The sequence below is a fragment of the Dendrobates tinctorius genome, unplaced genomic scaffold (assembly GCF_039654945.1).
Source record: "Dendrobates tinctorius isolate UK_male_01 unplaced genomic scaffold, ASM3965494v1 ptg000324l, whole genome shotgun sequence".
Taxonomy (NCBI): Eukaryota; Metazoa; Chordata; class Amphibia; order Anura; family Dendrobatidae; genus Dendrobates; species Dendrobates tinctorius.
In genome coordinates this window covers 1,280,519-1,302,309 of record NW_027361991.1, presented here as the reverse complement: position 1 = coordinate 1,302,309, position 21,791 = coordinate 1,280,519, and the positions used below count along the sequence as shown (strand labels likewise).

At 42.3% G+C, this 21,791-nt stretch overlaps 1 protein-coding gene across 1 annotated transcript in view; it reads right to left on the bottom strand.

Moving 5' to 3' along the window:
- LOC141074124 (uncharacterized) overlaps positions 1–17,652 on the bottom strand; it is a 156,832-nt gene extending 139,180 nt beyond the window's left edge. Inside the window, exons 1-4 of the mRNA XM_073561656.1 lie at positions 17,497–17,652; positions 17,194–17,294; positions 16,656–16,750; positions 13,089–13,159 (exon numbers count right to left, since the gene is read on the bottom strand). Coding sequence (XP_073417757.1) covers positions 13,089–13,159; positions 16,656–16,750; positions 17,194–17,294; positions 17,497–17,652 — 423 coding nt within the window. The remainder of the gene's footprint in view (positions 1–13,088; positions 13,160–16,655; positions 16,751–17,193; positions 17,295–17,496) is intronic.
- Positions 17,653–21,791: the final 4,139 nt, after the last annotated feature.

The following is a 21,791-nucleotide window of genomic DNA, read 5'->3' as shown; positions in this document are numbered from 1 at the left end:
TACGTAGACCTGTGCAGGGATGCTTTACATCAATGCCTCTCAGTCTTTTGGCACGTTCAACCGACTCACTTCCGAGCCACTTTACTAGGAGATCTAACTCCTCACTACAAGAAAGGTCCAGACCATGAATGGCGTTCCGGAACGAGGCTCGCCATGACCTATAGTTCTCGGGTTTGTCAGTGAACTTTACAAGTCCTTTTTGTAACCAGTTCTTGGTGGGTAAAGAACTTTGCAAAGTCCATGGTGGCTCCATCAGTGCTGGTACGAGCCAGTGTGTTATAGCTATGTCTAGTGTGTGGTGTATCACCATACCTGTAAGACGCCTCTGACTCCAGATAGTCTGTGCAGTACCTTCTCGGTAAAGAAGGTTGCTCTTTAAAGCGGGATGGGAGCTGTACCTTCTTCTCAGTGGAACGGTAGCTGCGTTCGACATCTCTGTGCTGGACGTCTCCTCGTCTATGGTAGTGAAGTGCAGGGTTGGATTGCTGGTAATCGGTATAGGCTGATCAATATGATGCATCAGGGCTGTCATCCACGCCGGAATGTTGAGGAACGTACTCTGCGACGCACTGCGCTGGATCTTGCTGTTCTAAATCTGGTCCGAGAATGCTGCTGCATCTCTCAGAATCAGGATTCTTCATAGCTTCCAGATACTCTGCCATAGCTATTGCAGCTGCTGTCTCTTTGTCTGCCGCAAGTTTTTCTATCTCTGCTTGCAAATGTGCAGTTTCCACTTCTCTCTCTGCCTGGAAATGTGTGGTTTCGGCTTGCAGATGTGCGGTTTCAGCCTCTCTCGCTGCCTGCAAACGTGTGGTTTCTGCATCTTGCTCTTCCTGTCTCCGCACAAGCGGGAGGACGAATCCAAAATACAACTAACGGTCATTATAAAATTGCTTTATTAGAGTGAAAGGCAAGGCACAAACATAACATGCTATATAGCCATAAAAATTAAAAACAGCAGATAGGGACACAATATATATTACCTGAACTCAATGGCAGATGGCAAACAAGGGGTCCCTGTGTCCGCCCCAACGCGCGTTTCGGAACACCTTCGTCAGGTAATATATTATTCACACGAATATGCATTTTTGATCGCTGCCTGGATTTATTATCATTCAGCCTGGCCACCCGTTAGTACATCATGGGCACTATACTAGGTATTATTAGCTGTTATGCTTTTGTTCTATAGTGTGATATATACAATTATAATGCAATTAAAAGTATCCTTTTGTGTAGTATTGGCAACATGGGCCTGTGTGTCCCTATCTGCTGTTTTTAATTTTATGGCTATATAGCATGTTATGTTTGTACCTTGCCTTTCACTCTAATAAAGCAATTTTATAATGACCGTTAGTTGTATTTTGGATTTGTCCTCCCCCTTGTGCTTTGTATAATATTGCAACTGGTCAATTATAGTCCTTGGGTGTACATGTGGGTAGTATGTTTTCTAAAATTTTATTTGATGATCACATTAGATTCTCCCACATGTCATATATACCAGGTTATACTACCCTCGCTATTTATTTCTTCCTGTCTCAGCTTTAAATGCATCTCTCGTTCGGTGAAAGAGGATCTTGCTTTGGCTGCTTCGGCCTCGGCACGAGCAACAGCAGCGAGCTCTGCTATTAACGACCTGCTAGAACTTGCTCGTGACCTCGTTTTGAGAGAGGACGTGCAGTTTTGAGACATTGTGAGCTTAGCTGCATACTGCTGTGTATACTAGTGGGAAACTGTCTATGTGCGGCGGGCTTCTGCGTGGCGGAGCAGTGCGGTGTGGGTACAAGCGGCTCCTTAAGTCATATTCACTATCGCAGGAGTCTAGCATCTGTTTTACTGTTCTGCTTTCATACACGTTGACACGGTGTGCACTCTAGCATACAGCATAAATCACTGTTCTGTCTTCCAAAATAAGGAGACTGTTCTCAGTAGTCTAAATTGTTTATTGGTGAAGAGTATAGAACATGCGGTAAAACTATAAAGAATACAAACGACATGGGTAAGTATTGGGCAGATGATCACACAGCTAACACAATTACAGGAAGTATACAGTGTGTTGCAAACTTTACATGAAAGTACACAGGTGTCTAATTACATCTACTGTGCACTGCTGCTATACAGTTAACATTTCTGTACAACACTGCATTGCAAGAAAGATATTAATCTTACCAGATATGCTTTACCAGGATAACGAACTCAAGTAGGAAAGTTACAGGAGGACAAGTAAACAACGTGCGTCCTATTAAATACACAGATAAAAATGGCATCTCCCTCATCCCAGAATACATTGCTTCAACCCACAATGCATCACTCTGTTGAAGACACAGGCTGTAAAGCTATTTAAGACACAGCTATAAATTCAGCCACCACCAGATGGTCCTAATTAAACCAGCACATAATATAAACATATTTGCTCTATATTCAGTGGGCAGAACAATGGTGTTAACTGGATGGGTGGGTGGAAGGTTCTTCTTAAATTGTACCAGTGTAATAACATCACTACCCACTTACCCAACTCCTTCTTCATTGGGGGGAGAAGGTTGTATGTTTCTGTACTGGCTAGCCCAGAAAATGTTTCAAATGTGGTAAGGCAGGTCACCTGGCAAATGATTGTAATGTGGTGAAGTACAGCCTGTGCAGGCAAGGCAACCTCTGTGGGAAGATGAGTAGGAAGACCTCTGTGGGAAGATCACTTTCTTGATGAGGATTTGGAGGCAGGGGCAGAGACTCTGGAGATGGAGGCTTTACTGTCAGGGGAAATATTTATCAGATCAGAGGTTCAACAGGGTTCCACTAAGGTAACACTGGAAAAGCTATGTTCAGAGGATGCACAAGGGAACACAGAGGTTGTCTCTCAGGACCCATAGCAGCCACAGGTAGCCCCTACTTCAGTTTCACCATCTATAGCTGTTGAAACAACTAACAATCAAAGTTTGGGTGCAGTCAGAGCGCCGTATTACTCGCACATCACAATCCTCTGACTTGCCATTGACTCTCCTAACCTGAGTGTAATAGCATGTATTTCTATGCAGCTGTCATACTCAGAGCAGGAGAATCGACGACCAGTCCATGGATTGCGATTGTGAGTAATACGGCAGTCTGTCTGCACCCTAAAAGAAAGAAAAAGTGTATGACACTAGCCAAAGTGCAAAGAAGCATGTTCAGAGAAGGGAAGGTGTAATGGTCATGTCTAATAGATGTTCTGTCTGAGTCTCATGAGGATTTTGAGAAAGAACTGAAAATATTAGAGGCCAAGTGTGAAAGGGACATAGAAGACCATCCTCTGCCAAAACAGAAGCTCTTATCTGTAGACTATCCTCTCAGATAGTCTGAAATGAAGACCAGTGGGGGACAGAACTACTCTGACCTATGATGACAGCCTTTATTTCTCTGCTCCTCTGTCGTTGTGTTATTGTAAGGAGGAAGACCGGGCTGCGGGTACCTGTACTGAGCTGGGTCCGGAACTGTCAAGGCTGGCATCTCATGATTCCCGGGGAAGGAATAGGGGATCGGAGAGAGGCCCCATGACCAGGGCAGTGGGGGTGTGTTTAGACAGGAAACCCGTCCGGAAACTGAGAGAAAAGCACGTGAAGAAGCAGTGGGGTTCAGGCTGTCAGCTTGAGAGCAGCAAGGTGGGCAGCGAGTTTGGCACTCAAAGCGCCAGCACTGTGGCGGACTGCAGCAGACAGTTCCTGGTGCCACCAGCGAGACAGCTAGTGTAGGAGGCACCGCACGCCCAGTAACAAAGTCAGTGCACATACAGAGAGCCCAGGGCAGGTTACAGGACACTACCCTCCGGACCTTACTGCCAGACAGCGTACCACAACCCTTGTTTAACTCCCGGGTTGCTGCAGCTATTGTTGCGTTGGCTGCTCCTGCTTATGAACTAGGGGCTCAGCAGAAGGTACCAAAGACCGACCGCTGCCATCAGAAGACGAATCACTAACTTTGACCCCCCTTGAGGACATTTCGTCAACAGCTACAAGGACTACTACCCTCATCGGAACATTTGCGGCTGAGGAAACCATAGACACGATAAGTTTATTGAGTGAACTGTTGCTATTTTTGCTAATCACCGTTATTCTTTCCCAGTATAACTGTTTATCTCCCTGTGAGGAGTACCTTTATTGTTAATTAAATTTGTTAATCCTTGCTCTGCCTCTTGTTTGTCACTGCATCCTGCAACCTGTTTACATCATGATGATGAGTTTTCTTTAAGAATTCTATCTGCTAATGTGAACAGCATTAAGGTGAAGAGGACAAGACATGCAAGGAGCATCTCAGATATCTGGACGCAGATGTCATCATCAGGCAGGAGATGCAACTGACGACTCTGGGGTATAAAAGGGAGCCTGAGAGATAAAGGATGTTTGGGTCTGGTCCTTTAGTCTGGTCAGAGGCTGGGAAGCTTTGCCCCAGGGTCCCTATTCGTTTTAACACCATTGATGTGACAGTGCATAGGATCATGGAGGTGGTTATGGAAAGGTGCCTGGTCCTGCAAGTGACTGTCCTTGGTAGTCGACTCTGACATTAATAACTATGGGCCACAGATGGGGACTAACAGAATCCAGTTTTAATGAGGTCATATCTCTTCACTTCTCTTTGGGTAGTAATGGCAGGGTACTTTAATGTCACATTGACATCAGGTGACAGTTCCTCAGACAGGACAGTGACCAGGAACACCAAGAGCCTAAGTAAAATCATTCAGCAGGCAGGATTGGGTAATGTTTTTACACTGGAGGTAAGAAGCCAAAACTCATCCATATCTGTTCTGATGGTAGCAGTAGAAAAGATTTGGCTTTTTTGACTCCCATGGAAGTTATCAGTGCCATGGGTAAGACAGTTGTCTCATATATAGGCCATCTTGCCCTACATGTCTGCCTAGGGGAGACTAAATGTTCTGATGTTGGTAGGTGGTTATGGAAATCCTTTAACAGCAGAATTAATGGTTTAATAAGTTCAGGTGGGTATTGATAAGTCACATCTGAAGAAGGCACCAGGTCCACATGGTATAAGAGCAGAATTTTATAATTCAGAGACCACCTGGCTCCAAATCTCATGGATGTGTACAAAAATTGTTTACAAATCACCAGATGCCTCCATCCATGAGAATGTCCTCGTTAATTTTGCTTTTCAAATGTACAGAGAACATCAAGAACTGGAGCCAAAGGCCCTCTTGAAAGTCAGCAAGACGATTCTGGCAAACATCCTGTTTTCTAGATTAGTCTTTTTGTCCCCGGCACTGTTGGCAGGCTCTCTGTTTGGCACTGTTAAAGGGCACAACATCTCTGGAGCAGTCATCTCAATACAGGAGATGATTGAGAGATGTAAAGCTCTGAGGTGTGGGAGATATGTTGCCAGTCTGGACCAGGCTAAAGCCTTTGACAGAGTTGATCAGGATAATCTGTGGGACACTTTGCCAAACTATGGTATTCCGGGACAACTTGTACATTGGCTGAAGCTATTTGAAGGCTTTTTTTGTGGGGTCACACTTGCGAGTGCAATGTGCGAGTCTCTCGCATCAATACCGGGCAAGGCCGCTCTGGTCCCGAGTGCTGGCAGCAGTGCCGGGTATTGAGACGAGAGACTCATGCAAGTTTCTCGCATTGCACTCGCAAGTTTGACCCTGGCCTTAAAAGGAAAGTTCACTGATTCCTCTGCTTAAAAAAATGTTGTTCTAGAAGTCCTTAAAAAAACTCAGAGTGGCTATGTGCACATGGAGCCTTTGATTTTTCTGTTTCTAGAGGAAACTCAACAAAACCTTCAAGCTTTTGATGAGTTTTTCATTTTTGAGGAAGATTTCTCTTGGTTTCTGCTCCAAAGCCGACTTTAAAAAAAACTTCCACGGCAGCTTTCATGCCCGAATAATGAGCATGGCACTTCTTTTAACCACTTCATAAATCCTCCCGAAAAAAATGCAGTGTGCACATGTTCTTCTAAGACCTTGATTTCCTTCATTTCTTTATGGAGATGAAAAAACTCTCAAAAAAGCTTTAAAAAAAAAAAACAATGTAAAATCACACAAAATATATAATTGTATAAAAATATTGTGAAAATGTCCAAAAAAACAGAAGCCTCACTAGCTAACGTCAAGAGAAGAAATCTACAGCGAAAAATGAGGGTCAAGGAGTGTTTTCTGCTGGAAAAAAGCTATGTTTTTAAAACTATGGGAAAAGACAGCTTAAGACTGTCCGTAAAGTTGTCTGCTCACTCGTTCAGATGTCTAGCAGACCTGATGTCCATTGTATATCTTTGTCTAAGATATAGTCGGCTCTTTGCCTCTCGCGAGGATAAATTCCAAAAAAAATTATTGAAAGTAGTTGATTTTTTATATAAAAATGGCCATTATTAAATCTTCATACTAAAGCGCAAAATTTTTGCTCAGCTATGAATTGTGCAAAAATTTTGTGACATTTCTTAGAGGTTTTTTTGCCAGGATTCTGGTGGAAACTTTTTCATGAATTGGGCCCAAATAGAGTAATTTTTTAAGAGTATTTGGCACGGAATCTCTTCAAAAATCACGAGACATTCAAAAACCACAAGTTTTTTGGAGCTTTCATCTTTGAAGAGGATTTCGAGTCTTTCCTCAGTTTCCACTCAGTAGTTATGTGCACACAGAGGTTTTTGTAGTGGAAACTCTCCAAATCTTCCTAAAAAATTAAACATTTCTCCAAAAACTTTGGAGGTTCTGTTCAGTTTCTTGTAAAAAATAACTCTGCAAAAAGACTTTGCATCCACATGGAGTCTTTTAGATGAGTTTATTTATAAAGTAAAATGAAAAGAACCGTCATGTTTTCGAGGTGTTTACATTTTTGGAGTAGGATTAGAAGGGTTTCCGCTTAGTTTCTACTTCAAAACCTCCTCGAAATACCCTGATAGAGGTTTTTTTTGCTGAATGCTGAGTTTTTGGAGCAGAAGGCTTAAAGTTTTTGGGGAGTTTTGATATGGAAGAGAATTTAGGCAATTTCAGCAGTTTCTACTCCATATAGTGGCTATTAGAGTTGAGCGATACCATCCGATACTTCAAAGTATCGTATCGGATGGTATCGGCCGATCTTTAAAAAAAGTATCGGTATCGCCGATTCCGATACCGGAAGTCCCATTCAAGTCTATGGGACTTCCGGTATCGGAATAAGAAAAACCCTTTCCTGCCCTTGTACAGCCTCTCTGGGGTCTGTACGGGCCTTTCGGGGGGCTGTGCCGGCCTGCCAGGGGGTCTGTGCAGGCTCCGGTGGTCTGTGCCGGCCTGCCGGTGGTCTGTGCAGGCTCCGGGGGGCTGTGCCGGCCTGCCGGGGGGCTGTGCCGGCCTGCCGGGGGACTGTGCAGGCTCCGGGGGGCTGTGCCGGCCTGCCGGTGGTCTGTGCACCCTGTGGGGGTCTGTACCGGCCTGCCGGGGGGCTGTGCCGGCCTGCCGGTGGTCTGTGCAGGCTCCGGGGGTCTGTGCAGGCATCGTCCGATGGGACTACAAGTCCCATCGGGCGATGCCTGCTACCATGACAGTGATTGACACATTAGCCAATGATGGGACAGTAGTAGTCCCATCATCCGGCTAATGTGTTAAATGTAAAAAAAAAAAAAAAAAAAAAAAAAAAATTACATGCTACATACATACAACATGCATACTACATACATGCTACATTCATACTACATACTACATACATGCTACATTCATACTACATGCAACATACATACTACATATATACTACATGCATGCTACATACATACTGCATACTACATATATACTACATGCATGCTACATACATACTACATATATACTACATGCATGCTACATACATACTGCATGCTACATACATACTGCATGCTACATACATACTACATATATACTACATACATGCTACATACATACTACATACATACTACATATATACTACATACATGCTACATACATACTACATGCATGCTACATACATACTACATGCTACATACATACCACATACATGCTACATATATACTACATGCATGCTACATACATACTACATATATACTACATGCATGCTACATACATACTGCATGCTACATGCATGCTACATACATACTACATACATACTACATGCTACATACATACCACATATATACTACATACATACAATACATTCATACAATACATACATAGACATACAGTACATATAACATAGAGTAACATACTTACCAATACTTGTCACATTGTTCCCCGAAGCCATTGTCTTTCCGGAATAAATATTAACATAACAAACCACAAAAATACTCACCCACGATCCGAAGCAGTCCACGAGTGTGTCCCACGACGATCTTGGGTAGAGAACTGCAGCATCAGCTGTTGCTGCCGTTCTCTACGGGCTGCAGGAATCCAATGACGGAAGGTAGGTATCCTTCCGCACTGTATTCCTCCGCCACTTAAAAAAAAAAAAAAGTCCCTAGTCTCACTTTATGCCATTGCTGTGTGGGAAATTCCCACACAGCAATGGCATAAAGTGAGACTAGGGACTTTTTTTTTTTTAAGTGGCAGAGGAATACAGTGCGGAAGGATACCTACCTTCCGTCATTGGATTCCTGCAGCCCGTAGAGAACGGCAGCATCATCTGATGCTGCCGTTCTCTACCCAAGATCGTCGTGGGACACACTCGTGGACTGCTTCGGATCGTGGGTGAGTATTTTTGTGGTTTGTTATGTTAATATTTATTCCGGAAAGACAATGGCTTCGGGGAACAATGTGACAAGTATTGGTAAGTATGTTACTCTATGTTATATGTACTGTATGTCTATGTATGTATTGTATGAATGTATTGTATGTATGTAGTATATATGTGGTATGTATGTAGCATGTAGTATGTATGTAGTATGTATGTAGCATGCATGTAGCATGTAGTATGTATGTAGCATGCATGTAGTATATATGTAGTATGTATGTAGCATGCATGTAGTATATATGTAGCATGTATGTAGTATGTATGTGGTATGTATGTAGCATGTAGTATATATGTAGCATGTATGTAGTATGTATGTGGTATGTATGTAGCATGTAGTATATATGTAGCATGCATGTAGTATGTATGTGGTATGTATGTAGCATGTAGTATATATGTAGCATTGTAGCATGCATATAGTATGTATGTAGTATGTATGTAGTATGTATGTAGCATGCAGTATGTATGTAGTATGTATGTAGTATATATGTAGTATGTATGTAGCATGCATGTAGTATGTATGTAGCATGCATGTAGTATATATGTAGTATGTATGTAGTATATATGTAGTATGTATGTAGCATGCATGTAGTATATATGTAGTATGTATGTAGTATGTATGTAGTATGTATGTAGCATGTAGTATGTATGTAGTATTTTTTTTTTTTTTTTTTAACATTTAACACATTAGCCGGATGATGGGACTACTACTGTCCCATCATTGGCTAATGTGTCAATCACTGTCATGGTAGCAGGCATCGCCCGATGGGACTTGTAGTCCCATCGGACGATGCCTGCACAGACCCCCGGACATCAGCACAGCCCCCCGGCAGGCCGGCACAGCCCCCCGGCAGGCCGGTACAGACCCCCACAGGGTGCACAGACCACCGGCAGGCCGGCACAGCCCCCCGGCAGGCCGGTACAGACCCCGGGCAGTCCACACAGCCCCCCGGCAGGCCGGCACAGCCCCCCGGCAGGCCGGCACAGCCCCCCGGCAGGCCGGCAGAGACCCCCGGAAGGCCCGAAATGACGGCGCATCATGATGCGCACACACCGCGCATCATGATGACGTCAGGCCGTCAATCAACTGAACTTCCGATTCCGATGCCGAATTCCGATATTGAAAAAATATCGGAAGTCGGTATCGGAATTCCGATACAGCAAGTATCGGCCGATACCCGATACTTGCGGTATCGGAATGCTCAACACTAGTGGCTATATATATTTATACTTTTTTTTTACATATGATATCAATTTATATATCAGATAAACATATAGAAGGGTAAAAGCAAATCCATTAATTTTGCTATTGTAATTTTTATTGAAACATTTTACTAATTTACAACAAATAGACTTGTCAAAAAAGAAATATAAATTAACAGGTTATAGGGAAAATAGAATCAACCAGATTTGTGATAGAGATGTAACAGATTCTAACATTTCAGTTTCACATTGCTTCTTTTCTTTGCATGACCGATAATAGAAGTGAATAAATACTAGCTGCCTGCAGCCACCACTAGGGGGAGCTCACTGATAACAAGGGCTCCCTCTAGTGGTGGCTGCAGTAAGGCACAATGGCATTGCTCAGCTCAGGCTGAGTTGGGGGAAGCAGAAAAGGGGCAGCTATCCTTCACGGTAACTAAATAATTATATACAATATGGTAATAAGTAATTGACGTGTAAATTATCAGAGAAGATTTGTCCTTTGGCTCGTCTCGTCTTCCATTTTTTGAGATCTGGTGCTAAAGCGATGACTTTTCATAGAAGCCTTCTGAGATATTAGGACATCCTAGTAAGAGAAGACCATTGGGCAGCATGTCTTTTGCAGCAATCATGATGTGATAGCGATTGTGGGTCTTTTCGTCTTAACCTGGTGGATGATAGACGGAAAACAAGAAGGTACAGTGAAGAAACTAGGAAAGTTGGATAAAAAAACCCTGAGCTGCCCACCATATTGTACATCTACTCCAAAAAAAGGTGCAGCTACAAGAGGAGGTGAGTAAACCACCAGATCATAAGGTATTATCCCCTCTTCTAGCCTAAACCATGAGGGGATAAAATTGAACCCCCCTATTTTATCCAAGACTACTAAGTAAGGAAAGATTATCTACATCAAAACCACCATGAAATAAAATGTAAACCTACAATTTTATCCTAGATTATCAAGAGAGAAAACATTACCCTCGAACACCAGGGAATAAAATATCACCCATCTGTTTTGCTTTAGACTACCAACTGATCTGACATAAGGCTAGAACACCAAAACAAAATATAAATATATAAGCTGCTTATTTTATTCCACACCCCAAAATAGGGGAACATTACTTTCAACCACTAGAAAGTAAAATATACAACCCCAGTGGAGAGTCAGTTGAATAAAACTTCAGAATTGGATTTAGGCATGATAAAACTCTAGCGGTTCCTTCACTGGTCTCTAAACAACGCGTTTCAGCTAAACCTTACTCATGGGTAAGGAGGCGGAGGTCCAAGTGGGGGAGTTGAGCGGTGTCTTGTGAGTGTATTTTACTGTAGTTGTTAAATAAAAGAGAAAAATGGCTTGGGGACCCCCTATTTTTAGTAACAAGCCAAGGGAAAGCAAACATCAGGGGGTGTGAGACTCTGCGAGACCCAGCCTCTGTGAAGTGAGGTGAAGTCAATAAGGTTACCTCAGATCACAGGTTCTGACTATCATGAGAGCAGCACTAGAGCTGTAATGATGAGCGGTGACATTAGTAATGGGGGTATCTGATAGACGCTTCTCCATTACTAACCCCTGAGCTTGATGTCAGCAGATATCTCGTGGCTGATATCAAATCCAAAGCCATTACTCTGATTGCCACTGCGCATTAGCAAGCGGAAAGAGCCAAGGCTTAGCTCCAGATTTGGCGCATCTAATGGATGCGCATTTATGGGGCAGTTGAGGGATGCAAATATCCGAGACCCTTCATATCCTATTAATATCAACCCCTACTTGTCTGCTTTGCCTTAGCTACTTTTTAAAAATAGTGGAAACCCCATGCCATTTTTATGGTCTACCTAGAAAGCTGGGGGATGATATTAATAGGCTGGGAAGGTCCATGGATATTGGCCCCTTCCCAACATAATAAGACCAACTCACAGCTGTCTGCTTTCCCTTGGTAGGTTTTAAAAATATTTGGGACTGCAAGTCATCTTTTTAAATTATTTATTTATTTTACACTGTCATGCCAGGTCATGTGGTGCGCCGGACAATCACAACCATGATCACTTGGCATGGCTGTGATGGGTCCGGAAGTGCCCACAGCTTAAAAATTGGCTGTGCTTCAGCCTTTCAACAAGCTTTATCAGGCTGCCGAACCCAAACAGTTACAGTAAGAAGTATATGTTTGGGGTTTGGCACCAGACACTAGTTGTCTGGTACAAACCCTAAACTTTACAGTTCCAGTTCGCTAATCCCTATTTGTAATTTTACCATAGATCACCAGGTAACAGTACATAACTCTAGATCACCATGAAATATAATATAAATCTATCTATCTTTGTTAGACAACCTAGTAAGAGGGCATTATCCCCAGACCACCAGGGGATAAAATGTAACTCTTCTATTTGACCCTAGTGGCAAGGGGACATTACATTGGACAATCAGGGAATAATGTATAACCCCCTAGATTACAGAATAAGGAGACAAAACCCAGAACACAAGCAAATAAAATATTACCACCTCTCTCCTATTTCTCTTGATTATAATCCCTTCTCTCCTATTTATCTTGACCTACCAAGTAAGAGGGCATTATACTAGCCCTTCAGAGAATAAAATATAACCTATTTTCTCCTTAAAGGAATATTACACTAGACTACCAAATAAGAGGACAATACAAAACTAGACAACAATGTAAGGCTACATTAGCCTAAACCATCAGAGAATATAATATATCCCACCTATAAAACCACAATGTATGGTTACATAATCTCAAACCACCAGGGAATACAATAAAACCATCCTATTTTATTCTGGAGTATCAGGAAATAAAATATTATCCCCCTGGATTAACAAGAAAGAAGACATTACTCTAGACCACCAACCAGGGATTCAGTTATACCCCAACCCACTACCCTAGGCTACCATCACTGGTGACATTATCTCTTTCACTACCCTAATCCACCATCCCTAGGAACATAAAGGTCACATTCACAGATATCAGATTTGCATGTTTTTCGAAAGATATTTTTCATGGTGGTGCAAAAAATCTATCCAGTAGAAGCCCTCTTCACAAGTATATCATGTGGATTGTTGTTGGACTTGCCGTCGAATTCAGCATGAATTGTTTTTGTTGAACACTTTCTCAAGCATAGCTTTAGTCCTCTACTACTGTAGACCACCAGGTAAGTATCAATTAGTCTAAAATAGTATTCTTCCCAATGTTATACCTCAATCGTTGGATTTACTTTATCCAATGCAGGTCTGAAGGTCTCGGAGGCAGATTTGCTGTTGAATGAATCTGTACCAGAAGAATAATAAAACATGAGTTTTATAACTGTCCTATCTCATATTGCTGCCATAATTATCTTATCATTAATATTACGTAGAGTTATTTCCTTCTTCAGATATAGTGGGGCCCATACTGCAAGCCACAGGCTGTAGAGGGGAGGGCGTCATTACCAGGATGTATGCCAGGCCCTAATAGGGGTTAAGCAAAAGTAAGCTAAAATGAAGTTTTTTTGGGGGGAGGGGGGAGAGTTAGGATCTAAAATGGTGGAATAAGGGAAGGTAGGAGGGGTTTTGATTCAAATTATGGTGGGAGTTAGTAAAAGGTGGTGTGAATGGGGCAATTTGATTGGTTAAGGGGACCAAGTATATAAGGCGGATTGGAAGTGGCAGGGACAGTCTGTTGTAAATTTGATGCGCCATTTGGTACTTCGATGCTTGCATTTAAATGTATGGTTGAGGGCGAAGCATGTTCCAGGAGTCAAAAATTCCATTGCTGATGCAATTTCTTACTTTCAGTGGGGTCTGTTTCAGAAGCTGGTGCCGGACTCAGAGCAGCAAGGAACACAATCGCCGGCGAGCTTATGGAATCTGGTATCGTATTAGCAATCAGGTTGATTGTGGCATTGGTGGCTCATGGGATGTGGCAACGATATAATTCGGTGTGGGACTATTGGTATAGGTTGGAGTCGAGCACAGGGAGTTGTCAGTCAGATGAAGATAGAGTGTATCTGTTGTTAAACATGATTGACAGGTCATGTCAGGAAGTGGTGTTGGTGTCGGTGTTGAATGGTTAAATGGCTGCATTGGCATTTTTGTTCAAATTGTCTGGCGTAGAAGACATTACCAAGGCTTTTGTGATATGACAAGCATTGAAGGGGTATGTGATGGTGTGATATGTTATGTGCTTATCATTTTGTGTATATTTATATTTTACGGATTTCTCTTGTTGCCCTGTATCATTCCGTGTATTCCCATATTGTCTAGAGACTCAATTACCTTCCAAAAGCCTGAAAATTGAATTAGCTCACTTACTGTCTGGAGCCTGACTGTATCTATGTTTTTTGATGACCCCCTGTAGTGCCTTAATCCCCAAGGCACCTTTGTCAGGTCTGGGAGGCCTGAAAACCACCCCAACCTGTCTGGCTACCCATGGACATAAGGAGGGGGCTGGGGAGGACAGGCTCTGTTCAAGTCAGACCCTGTGTGGTGATGATCATGTGAGGACAGCACGTCAGAGAAAAGGTGAAGCATATGGACCCATTTTATCCTCCATCTGCTGGATTATTGGACTCTCATCTCCTTGGACATTCATCCTGTTACTGAACTGCATTCGTGTTCTGGACTATTGTATCCTCAGTGTGGTGGATTGCTTATGGATCTTTTAGTTTTGCCTATAATAAAGGTCTTGGGATTGTTCACACTTCCCTCACTCTGTTGATTGTGTGGTATCTGAGAAGGACCCCGTGACAGGGTACAGGAAAAAAAGGGCGGTTTGGGATTGTGGGCATCCGATCTCCTTTCACATGTTGGGTAGACCATTAGCAGTGTGTGTCGGTCTAGATATGAGACGTTGTTTCAGACGGCTTTTAGTTAAACTTTCTTTGGCGTTTAATTCACTTTGTTTCAAATATGTGAATTAGTGAGTAAGAATTGTTGTCATCAAGGGGGTTGGCAATTCCATTATGTTGAATGTGAACCTGGGGTTATCCACTGGTCAAAAACAGATATCTAAAGCAAGGGCTGTATGGTGGAACTCTGGGCGGTGGAAGGATTAATGGAGTGCCCGGTATATAGAACGTCTCAATTTTTGTTGGTAAGGCGCAGTACCTGGGGTTCTTTGTTGATTTATCAGGATGGTTCGGCTTTGTCTAAATTCCAAATTATAGCAAAATTCAGGAGGTGCTTAGATTCGATTGGCATGGATGATTCAAAATTCGGGTACCATTCGTTTTGTATAGGGGCAGCGACGGAAGTGGCCAGGTGGGGCCTTTGAGCATCTGCAGTATGCAAGATTGGAAGTCGTTACGTTTTGCGTCATATGTCCATACAGGAATGCTGGATATTTAACAGTGGAAAAGGGGGTTTGCCTATGGGGTTGAAAATTAGAATTTTGGTTGTTTTCTTTTGCAGATGGTCTGTTGTTGGTGTGCATGTTAGGACACTCGTACATGGTGTGGGGAGCTTTACAGGCTGACGTCAGACTGTCCGGCCGGCAGCTTGGGTTAAGACAGGATGAGGCAACGGTCAGGTGGATTGGGACTGGTGGAATGCTATGGGTTTGGATAGCCCCCCGGATGTTTTATTGATTCATGTGGGGGTAATGATTTAGTGGTCCACACTTCCAGGGATTTGGTTCGGGACATCAAGTTTGACTGCTTGCAGCTCATGGCTGCTCACTCGGGGATGGTTATTGTTTGGTTCGATATTGTGGCTCGTTTGGCATGGAAATATGGTCTTTCAGTGGAACGCATAAATAAGGGCCTGATTAAGGTGAAGCGGGAGGTGTCGCTTTTTTTGGCTAGGAATGGGGCGGTGGTAGTGCGTCATTACAGGGAGCATTTACGTTGGGATGGGGTATATTTGACACCTATCGGTATAGATATCTGGGCACTGGGCTTGAAAGAGGGTTTAGAGAAGCCTGTTAAGGTGTGGAGGGACATTCATGCATAAGGTGGCTTTCATGTCTGTCGAGACAGGAACGGGTCTGTGGAGAGCTAGGTGATGTAGGTGATGGTAGCAGAGGGGTGGAGTAAGGGGCCTGTTTTGGTGGAGCAGTTACCTACCCTTCCCCTCTTTTGCTTCATTTGGTGGTCAGAGTATAATTTAAACAAAAGGGGTCCCTACTGGGCTGAGGTCTCGGCGGGACAATTTAATTGGTGGCAGCATTTAGTAGGGTCTTTGAACCGGTGTGGTGTGGTTGATGGCATAAGCAGGAGGGTCCTCGAACCGGTGTGGTGCGGTTGAGGGCCTAAGGTACGGCTGATAGCGCAACAAAGCTGGTGTATGGCTTCCATAGACCCCGATTCCTATTTGTCAATGTTATATTGATATGTTCATTTTTTTGTATGTAAATATGTTAATAAACAGGCTACTGTGGCCTATTTATCCAAAAGTCTCAGAATGTGTCTGTGGTTATTGTAGGTGTAGGGGTTACATAAGATAGAGATGTAAAATCTGAGATGTGTCTAAGGAATTTACTGACACAGTGACGCCTTACTAGACCCAATAATCATAAACCTAAAGGTCTTGTAGGTCTACATTTTGGTTTAATAAGTTTTTTAAATCTTAAACTTGGGGTCATTGATAATATGAGTTTTCCTAACTAAATTTTCTCCAGCTGGCGTGTCTACCGGTAAATCTTAGTCCAGCACCTTAGGGACACTTTAACTAGTGACAATATGAATGCAAAAACCCCCTTTAAACATTGTAAATATTCACTGACATTTAGTATTTAATTTAGCGGATTCAGTCCCTTCTTTAGGGACAACGGTGAAAGAAACACATACCTCCATCTTGTTGGTCACCATGGAAGTTGATGGTGTCACTCTCGTTCTGCCATAAGTCAGTGGACTCATTGTACCATTTGTCTTCGATTGCATTCCTACAGGAGAAGAAACCATTGAGCCGAGACGAGAAGTCACCTCTAATAATATTTATCTGAACATACTAGGTGCTCCTGTAGGTTAATCGAGAGCATAATTGAGCTGATGGGAAATGGAAAGGATAATTCTCAGAAAGAACCAGTAGAAACATTACAAAAAATGGGTTGTCTGACTTCTAAAAAAAAATGTCAAAACTACAAAGTGATGAGGTTTATTTACAGGCTGTAATGTGTTTTGCACTTTGATTCGTCTATGAGGACAAAAAATGTTTACATCTCATTCTTCGGTAATCGGAGTGTGGTCTCATTGAACATGTCTTGGATGAGGTCCTATTTTAAGACCATTCCATTCACTTGGAATTTTTTCTTTAGAAGTCCTACTTCACCTATTCCTTTATTTGAGTGAGTTGAGACCTCTGTGGTCTTAAATGTATTATCCTGACTGTTTTGTCTGTGACTGTGATTGGAAACGTTTCGCAGTCAGTTTGCCAAGGATTCGGACTTTATCATTCCACTTCATAATGACCATTGTTGGGCTCCCAGTCTACATTAGTAAGAAATTAATATAATTGATAAGTAAAAGATTTAATTGATGAGCCCAAAGTTTTTGAAGTAGCTCTTACTAAATTGGACAAATTTGGTCCTGAAATATATTCAGTAAATATGAAGCCATTAAGAGCTCGTTATTGGCTAAAAATTCAATGTATCTTTGGCGAATAAAAAACTGTTCATGGTTTCATATTTACTGGAAATATTTCAAGACCAAATTTGTTCACTTTAGCAAGATCTACATTAAAAAAATTGGGTTCATCAATCAAATTGAGGTTTCCCAAACTTTCATGGAAGTCGCACGGTCTATTACCAAGGCAAGACTTGTTGGAACCAAAAAATGGGTCTGGCATTATGGATTTAGGTGGATATTTGTATAAATGGGACATTTGGTATTTTCCACCAACATCGCCTTCTGCCTGTGTGGATAAAACAACATAGTATGTTGTCTGGTTGGGGAAAAGCAGGAAAAGCAGCTGCCAGGGGTCAGTTGTTTATAATTCCAAGAAAAAATATTAATTCCACAGATATCAAGGAAGAAAGCAGCAGACAGATGAAAGCTGTTCATTCTCTATTTTCGAAGGGATCAGGCGGGGATGTTCAGCACATAGAAGTTAGGAGGTCCATAGCAAAGATCAAAATGGGCTCTTATTGTGGTGTCTGATGTCTCTTTCTTCTTCCATTGAATGAACCCTTATCATAAAAGCCATGGCCTTGGATCGCAGTCAAAAAATTGATAATTACAAGAGATGAAAACACCAAGAGGAATCGATGAACCATTTCCTACAAGCTAGCATAACAAAAATCCAATTCTGGTCCTATTCTTCCAACACAGACCACATAGTTTATTGGATAACGGCTCTAGTCCATAAATTATAGACATAGGGTTCACAGAGGTATGTCATACCGATAGGCACCATAAGGGCAAGCCCACCTATACCTTACATAGTAAGAACCGTAAAGCCCTCACCCTTTCTTCTTTCTCGTTTGTTTGAGCTTGAAGAATCCCATAATGAGAAGAGCTATAATCAAGATTCCAATGGCTGCTCCGATTCCACCGTAGAGAGCAGACTTAGGTATCTTGCCTCCGCAATTCGCATTTGTGTAGATGTAGTGATGCGTGTCTACACAACTGAAATAAAAAGGGAACAACATGATGTGAGAGGCAAAAATAAAATCACGGTGGCCACAAGGCTTAATGAAAACTTCTCTGGGTAAGAGCTAGGAACATTTTATTAGTTGGTCACCTGGATCTTGGTACCAATGGAAGCCCAAATGGCCCTCTGCCACCTATAAGCACCAGTGTTATCACTGCACATGTTCAATAAATTTGAGGTTCTTGCTAATTTAGTCTTATTTTTCCTCTCCTCGAGGACTGGGTTAACTTATTTTTTGATAATTTTTTTGTTTGCCCGTATGAGCAGTACAGTATCTTCTGGGGATGGGTTGTAAGCTACTTATACAAAGTCAACCAATACTTGATGCAGATACTTCTCCTCTGTAAAGGATTTTATTAGGAGAACTTCCTAAGAGGGAATCAAAAGAACAGCAATAAGTGCCATAACAAGTGTGCAAATTTACATTTTTTTCATGCGGCATCCAATCTACATACCCCCCCCAAAAAAAAAAACTAACAAACAAACAAAAAACAACAAATACTAATACTGGGATGGTTATATGCAAATTAAAATCTGCTTTTGACAGTACCCACATAAGCCATGAGATTTCAGAAATCTGATGCACACATTGTTTTTTTCTTCCTGACTCATCCTACCGGTCCTATACAATCACCTAATGTACTAATTAATGTGTTATTTATTATAACAATATGTAAAATTTGTAAAATTACAGAAACATGGCTAATTTCTGCCGCTCCTGACAAGGGGTTGTGTCCAGTATTGATGCTCAGATCCATTTACTTCAGCAGAGCTATGATGCAGTACCAGACAAAACCTGAGGATAGGTGTGGCACTATTTATGAATGAAAAAAATATATACATATATATTTATACAACAGTGTAAACCCACCTGCAGCTTGCCCCGGTGTTTGGAGAGATTCTGCAGATACCATTGTTACAGTCATGATGATTTGGTGACTCCTCTTCACACATAGATAAACAGATATCCTCTGACTCGTGTGGACTAAAATAATCTGTAAAGTTTTCTGGAGCTATGCTTCTACAGACCTCTGCCAAATAAAGGAGAAAACAATGGCATTATCATTATCATAATCATCATTAATATCATCATCTTCACCATCAATAAGATTATCATCATCACTGTCATCATCATCTTCATTACCATCGTCTTAATTATCTACCATCATCAACACCATAATTATCATAACCATTAATATGAGTATCATCATTACTATTACAATCACTGTCATCATCACCAACACCATTGTCAGACATTTTAACCATCATCATCATTATTGCCATCAATGTCATCAAAAACAACACCATCATAATAATCTTCAAACCCATCAACATCTCTATCTTCATCATTATCGTTAACATAACAATCAACATTAGTATCATCATCACTATGACAATCATCTTCACCTACACCATCATTATAAAGATCACCATCATCATCACTATATTCAGTCTATGCCATCATAAACATCCACATCACTATCACCACAACATAATTATTACACCCATCATCACCATCATCACAGCTTCCATCATCATCATCACAGCTTCCATCATCATCATCACTGCTCTCATCACCATCATCAGTACCCCCATCACCATCATCACTGCTCCCATCACCATCATCACTGCTCCCATCACCATCATCACTGCTCCCATCACCATCATCAGTACTCCCATCACCATCATCACAGCTTCCATCATCATCATCACTGCTCCCATCACCATCATCACAGCTTCCATCATCATCATCACTCTCATCACCATCATCACAGCTCCCATTTCTCCCATCATCATCATCACTGCTCCTATCACCATCATCACTGCTCCCATCACGATAATCACTGCTCCCATCACCATCATCACTGCTCCCATCACGATAATCACTGCTCCCATCACCACTGCTCCCATCACCATCATCACAGCTCCCATCACGATAATCACTGCTCCCATCACCACCATCACTGCTCCCATCACCACTGCTCCCATCACCACTGCTCCCATCACCATCATCACTGCTCCCATCACGATAATCACTGCTCCCATCACCACTGCTCCCATCACCATCACCACTGCTCCCATCACCACCATCACTGCTCCCATCACCACTGCTCCCATCACCATCATCACTGCTCCCATCACCATCATCACTGCTCTACTCGCCATCATCATTGGTCCCATCACCTTCATTGCTGCTCCCATCACCACCATCACTGCTCCCATCACCACTGCTCCCATCACCACCATCACTGCTCCCATCACCACTGCTCCCATCACCATCATCCCAGCTCCCATCACGATAATCACTGCTCCCATCACCACCATCACTGCTCCCATCACCACTGCTCCCATCACCATCATCACTGCTCCCATCACGATAATCACTGCTCCCATCACCACTGCTCCCATCACCATCATCACTGCTCCCATCACGATAATCACTGCTCCCATCACCACTGCTCCCATCACCATCACCACTGCTCCCATCACCACCATCACTGCTCCCATCACCACTGCTCCCATCACCATCATCACTGCTCCCATCACCATCATCACTGCTCTACTCGCCATCATCATTGGTCCCATCACCTTCATTGCTGCTCCCATGACCACACATTCAAACAGCCTCTTCATATAGTAGAAGAAGGATGTACGGTCTCTAGTTTATTAAGGTGGATTGTTTGTAATTTGAGTTTGCCAGCTTTACTAAATTGTCCCCAAAAGTTTGACATGTGACAAATAAAGTCTCTAGCTGCCTGGAAAATATGTGTATAACAATCTAGGGTCTCCTACTGAAACCTTTTTGAGCTCTTAATTAAAGACGTTGTCCAGTCAAAATTGATAAGTCCGCAGTCACTCTGTATGCTGCAGGGATTCTCCAGGTATGTATGTATTATACATACTCACTCCCTGCCAGCGCCTATCAAGTGGGCATGGCCTCACTCCATACACTTGTATGGAGTGAGGCCGTGCCCTGTCTAGTGATATGGCCATCTAGAGGGTACAGCCTCGCTCCATACAAGAGTATAGAAGTGAGGCCGTGCCCACAATCCAGAATTATGTATAATGCATATATAACACTACCAGCAGTTATATTTGGGTGGTATTTACGAAAAGTAACTATGCATTAAAAAAACTACAGTACGAATATTTTATCAGACAGACAGTTGTGTTTATATTTCTGAATTGTGGAGACATATCGTCAGTCTTTAAAAAAATATATTGTTTCTTTCTTTCTTTATATATATATATATATATAAAAAAAATTGAGTGTGTGTGTGTATGTATGTGTGTATTACCAACCAATCACGAAGCATCTTTCATTTCACCAGTGC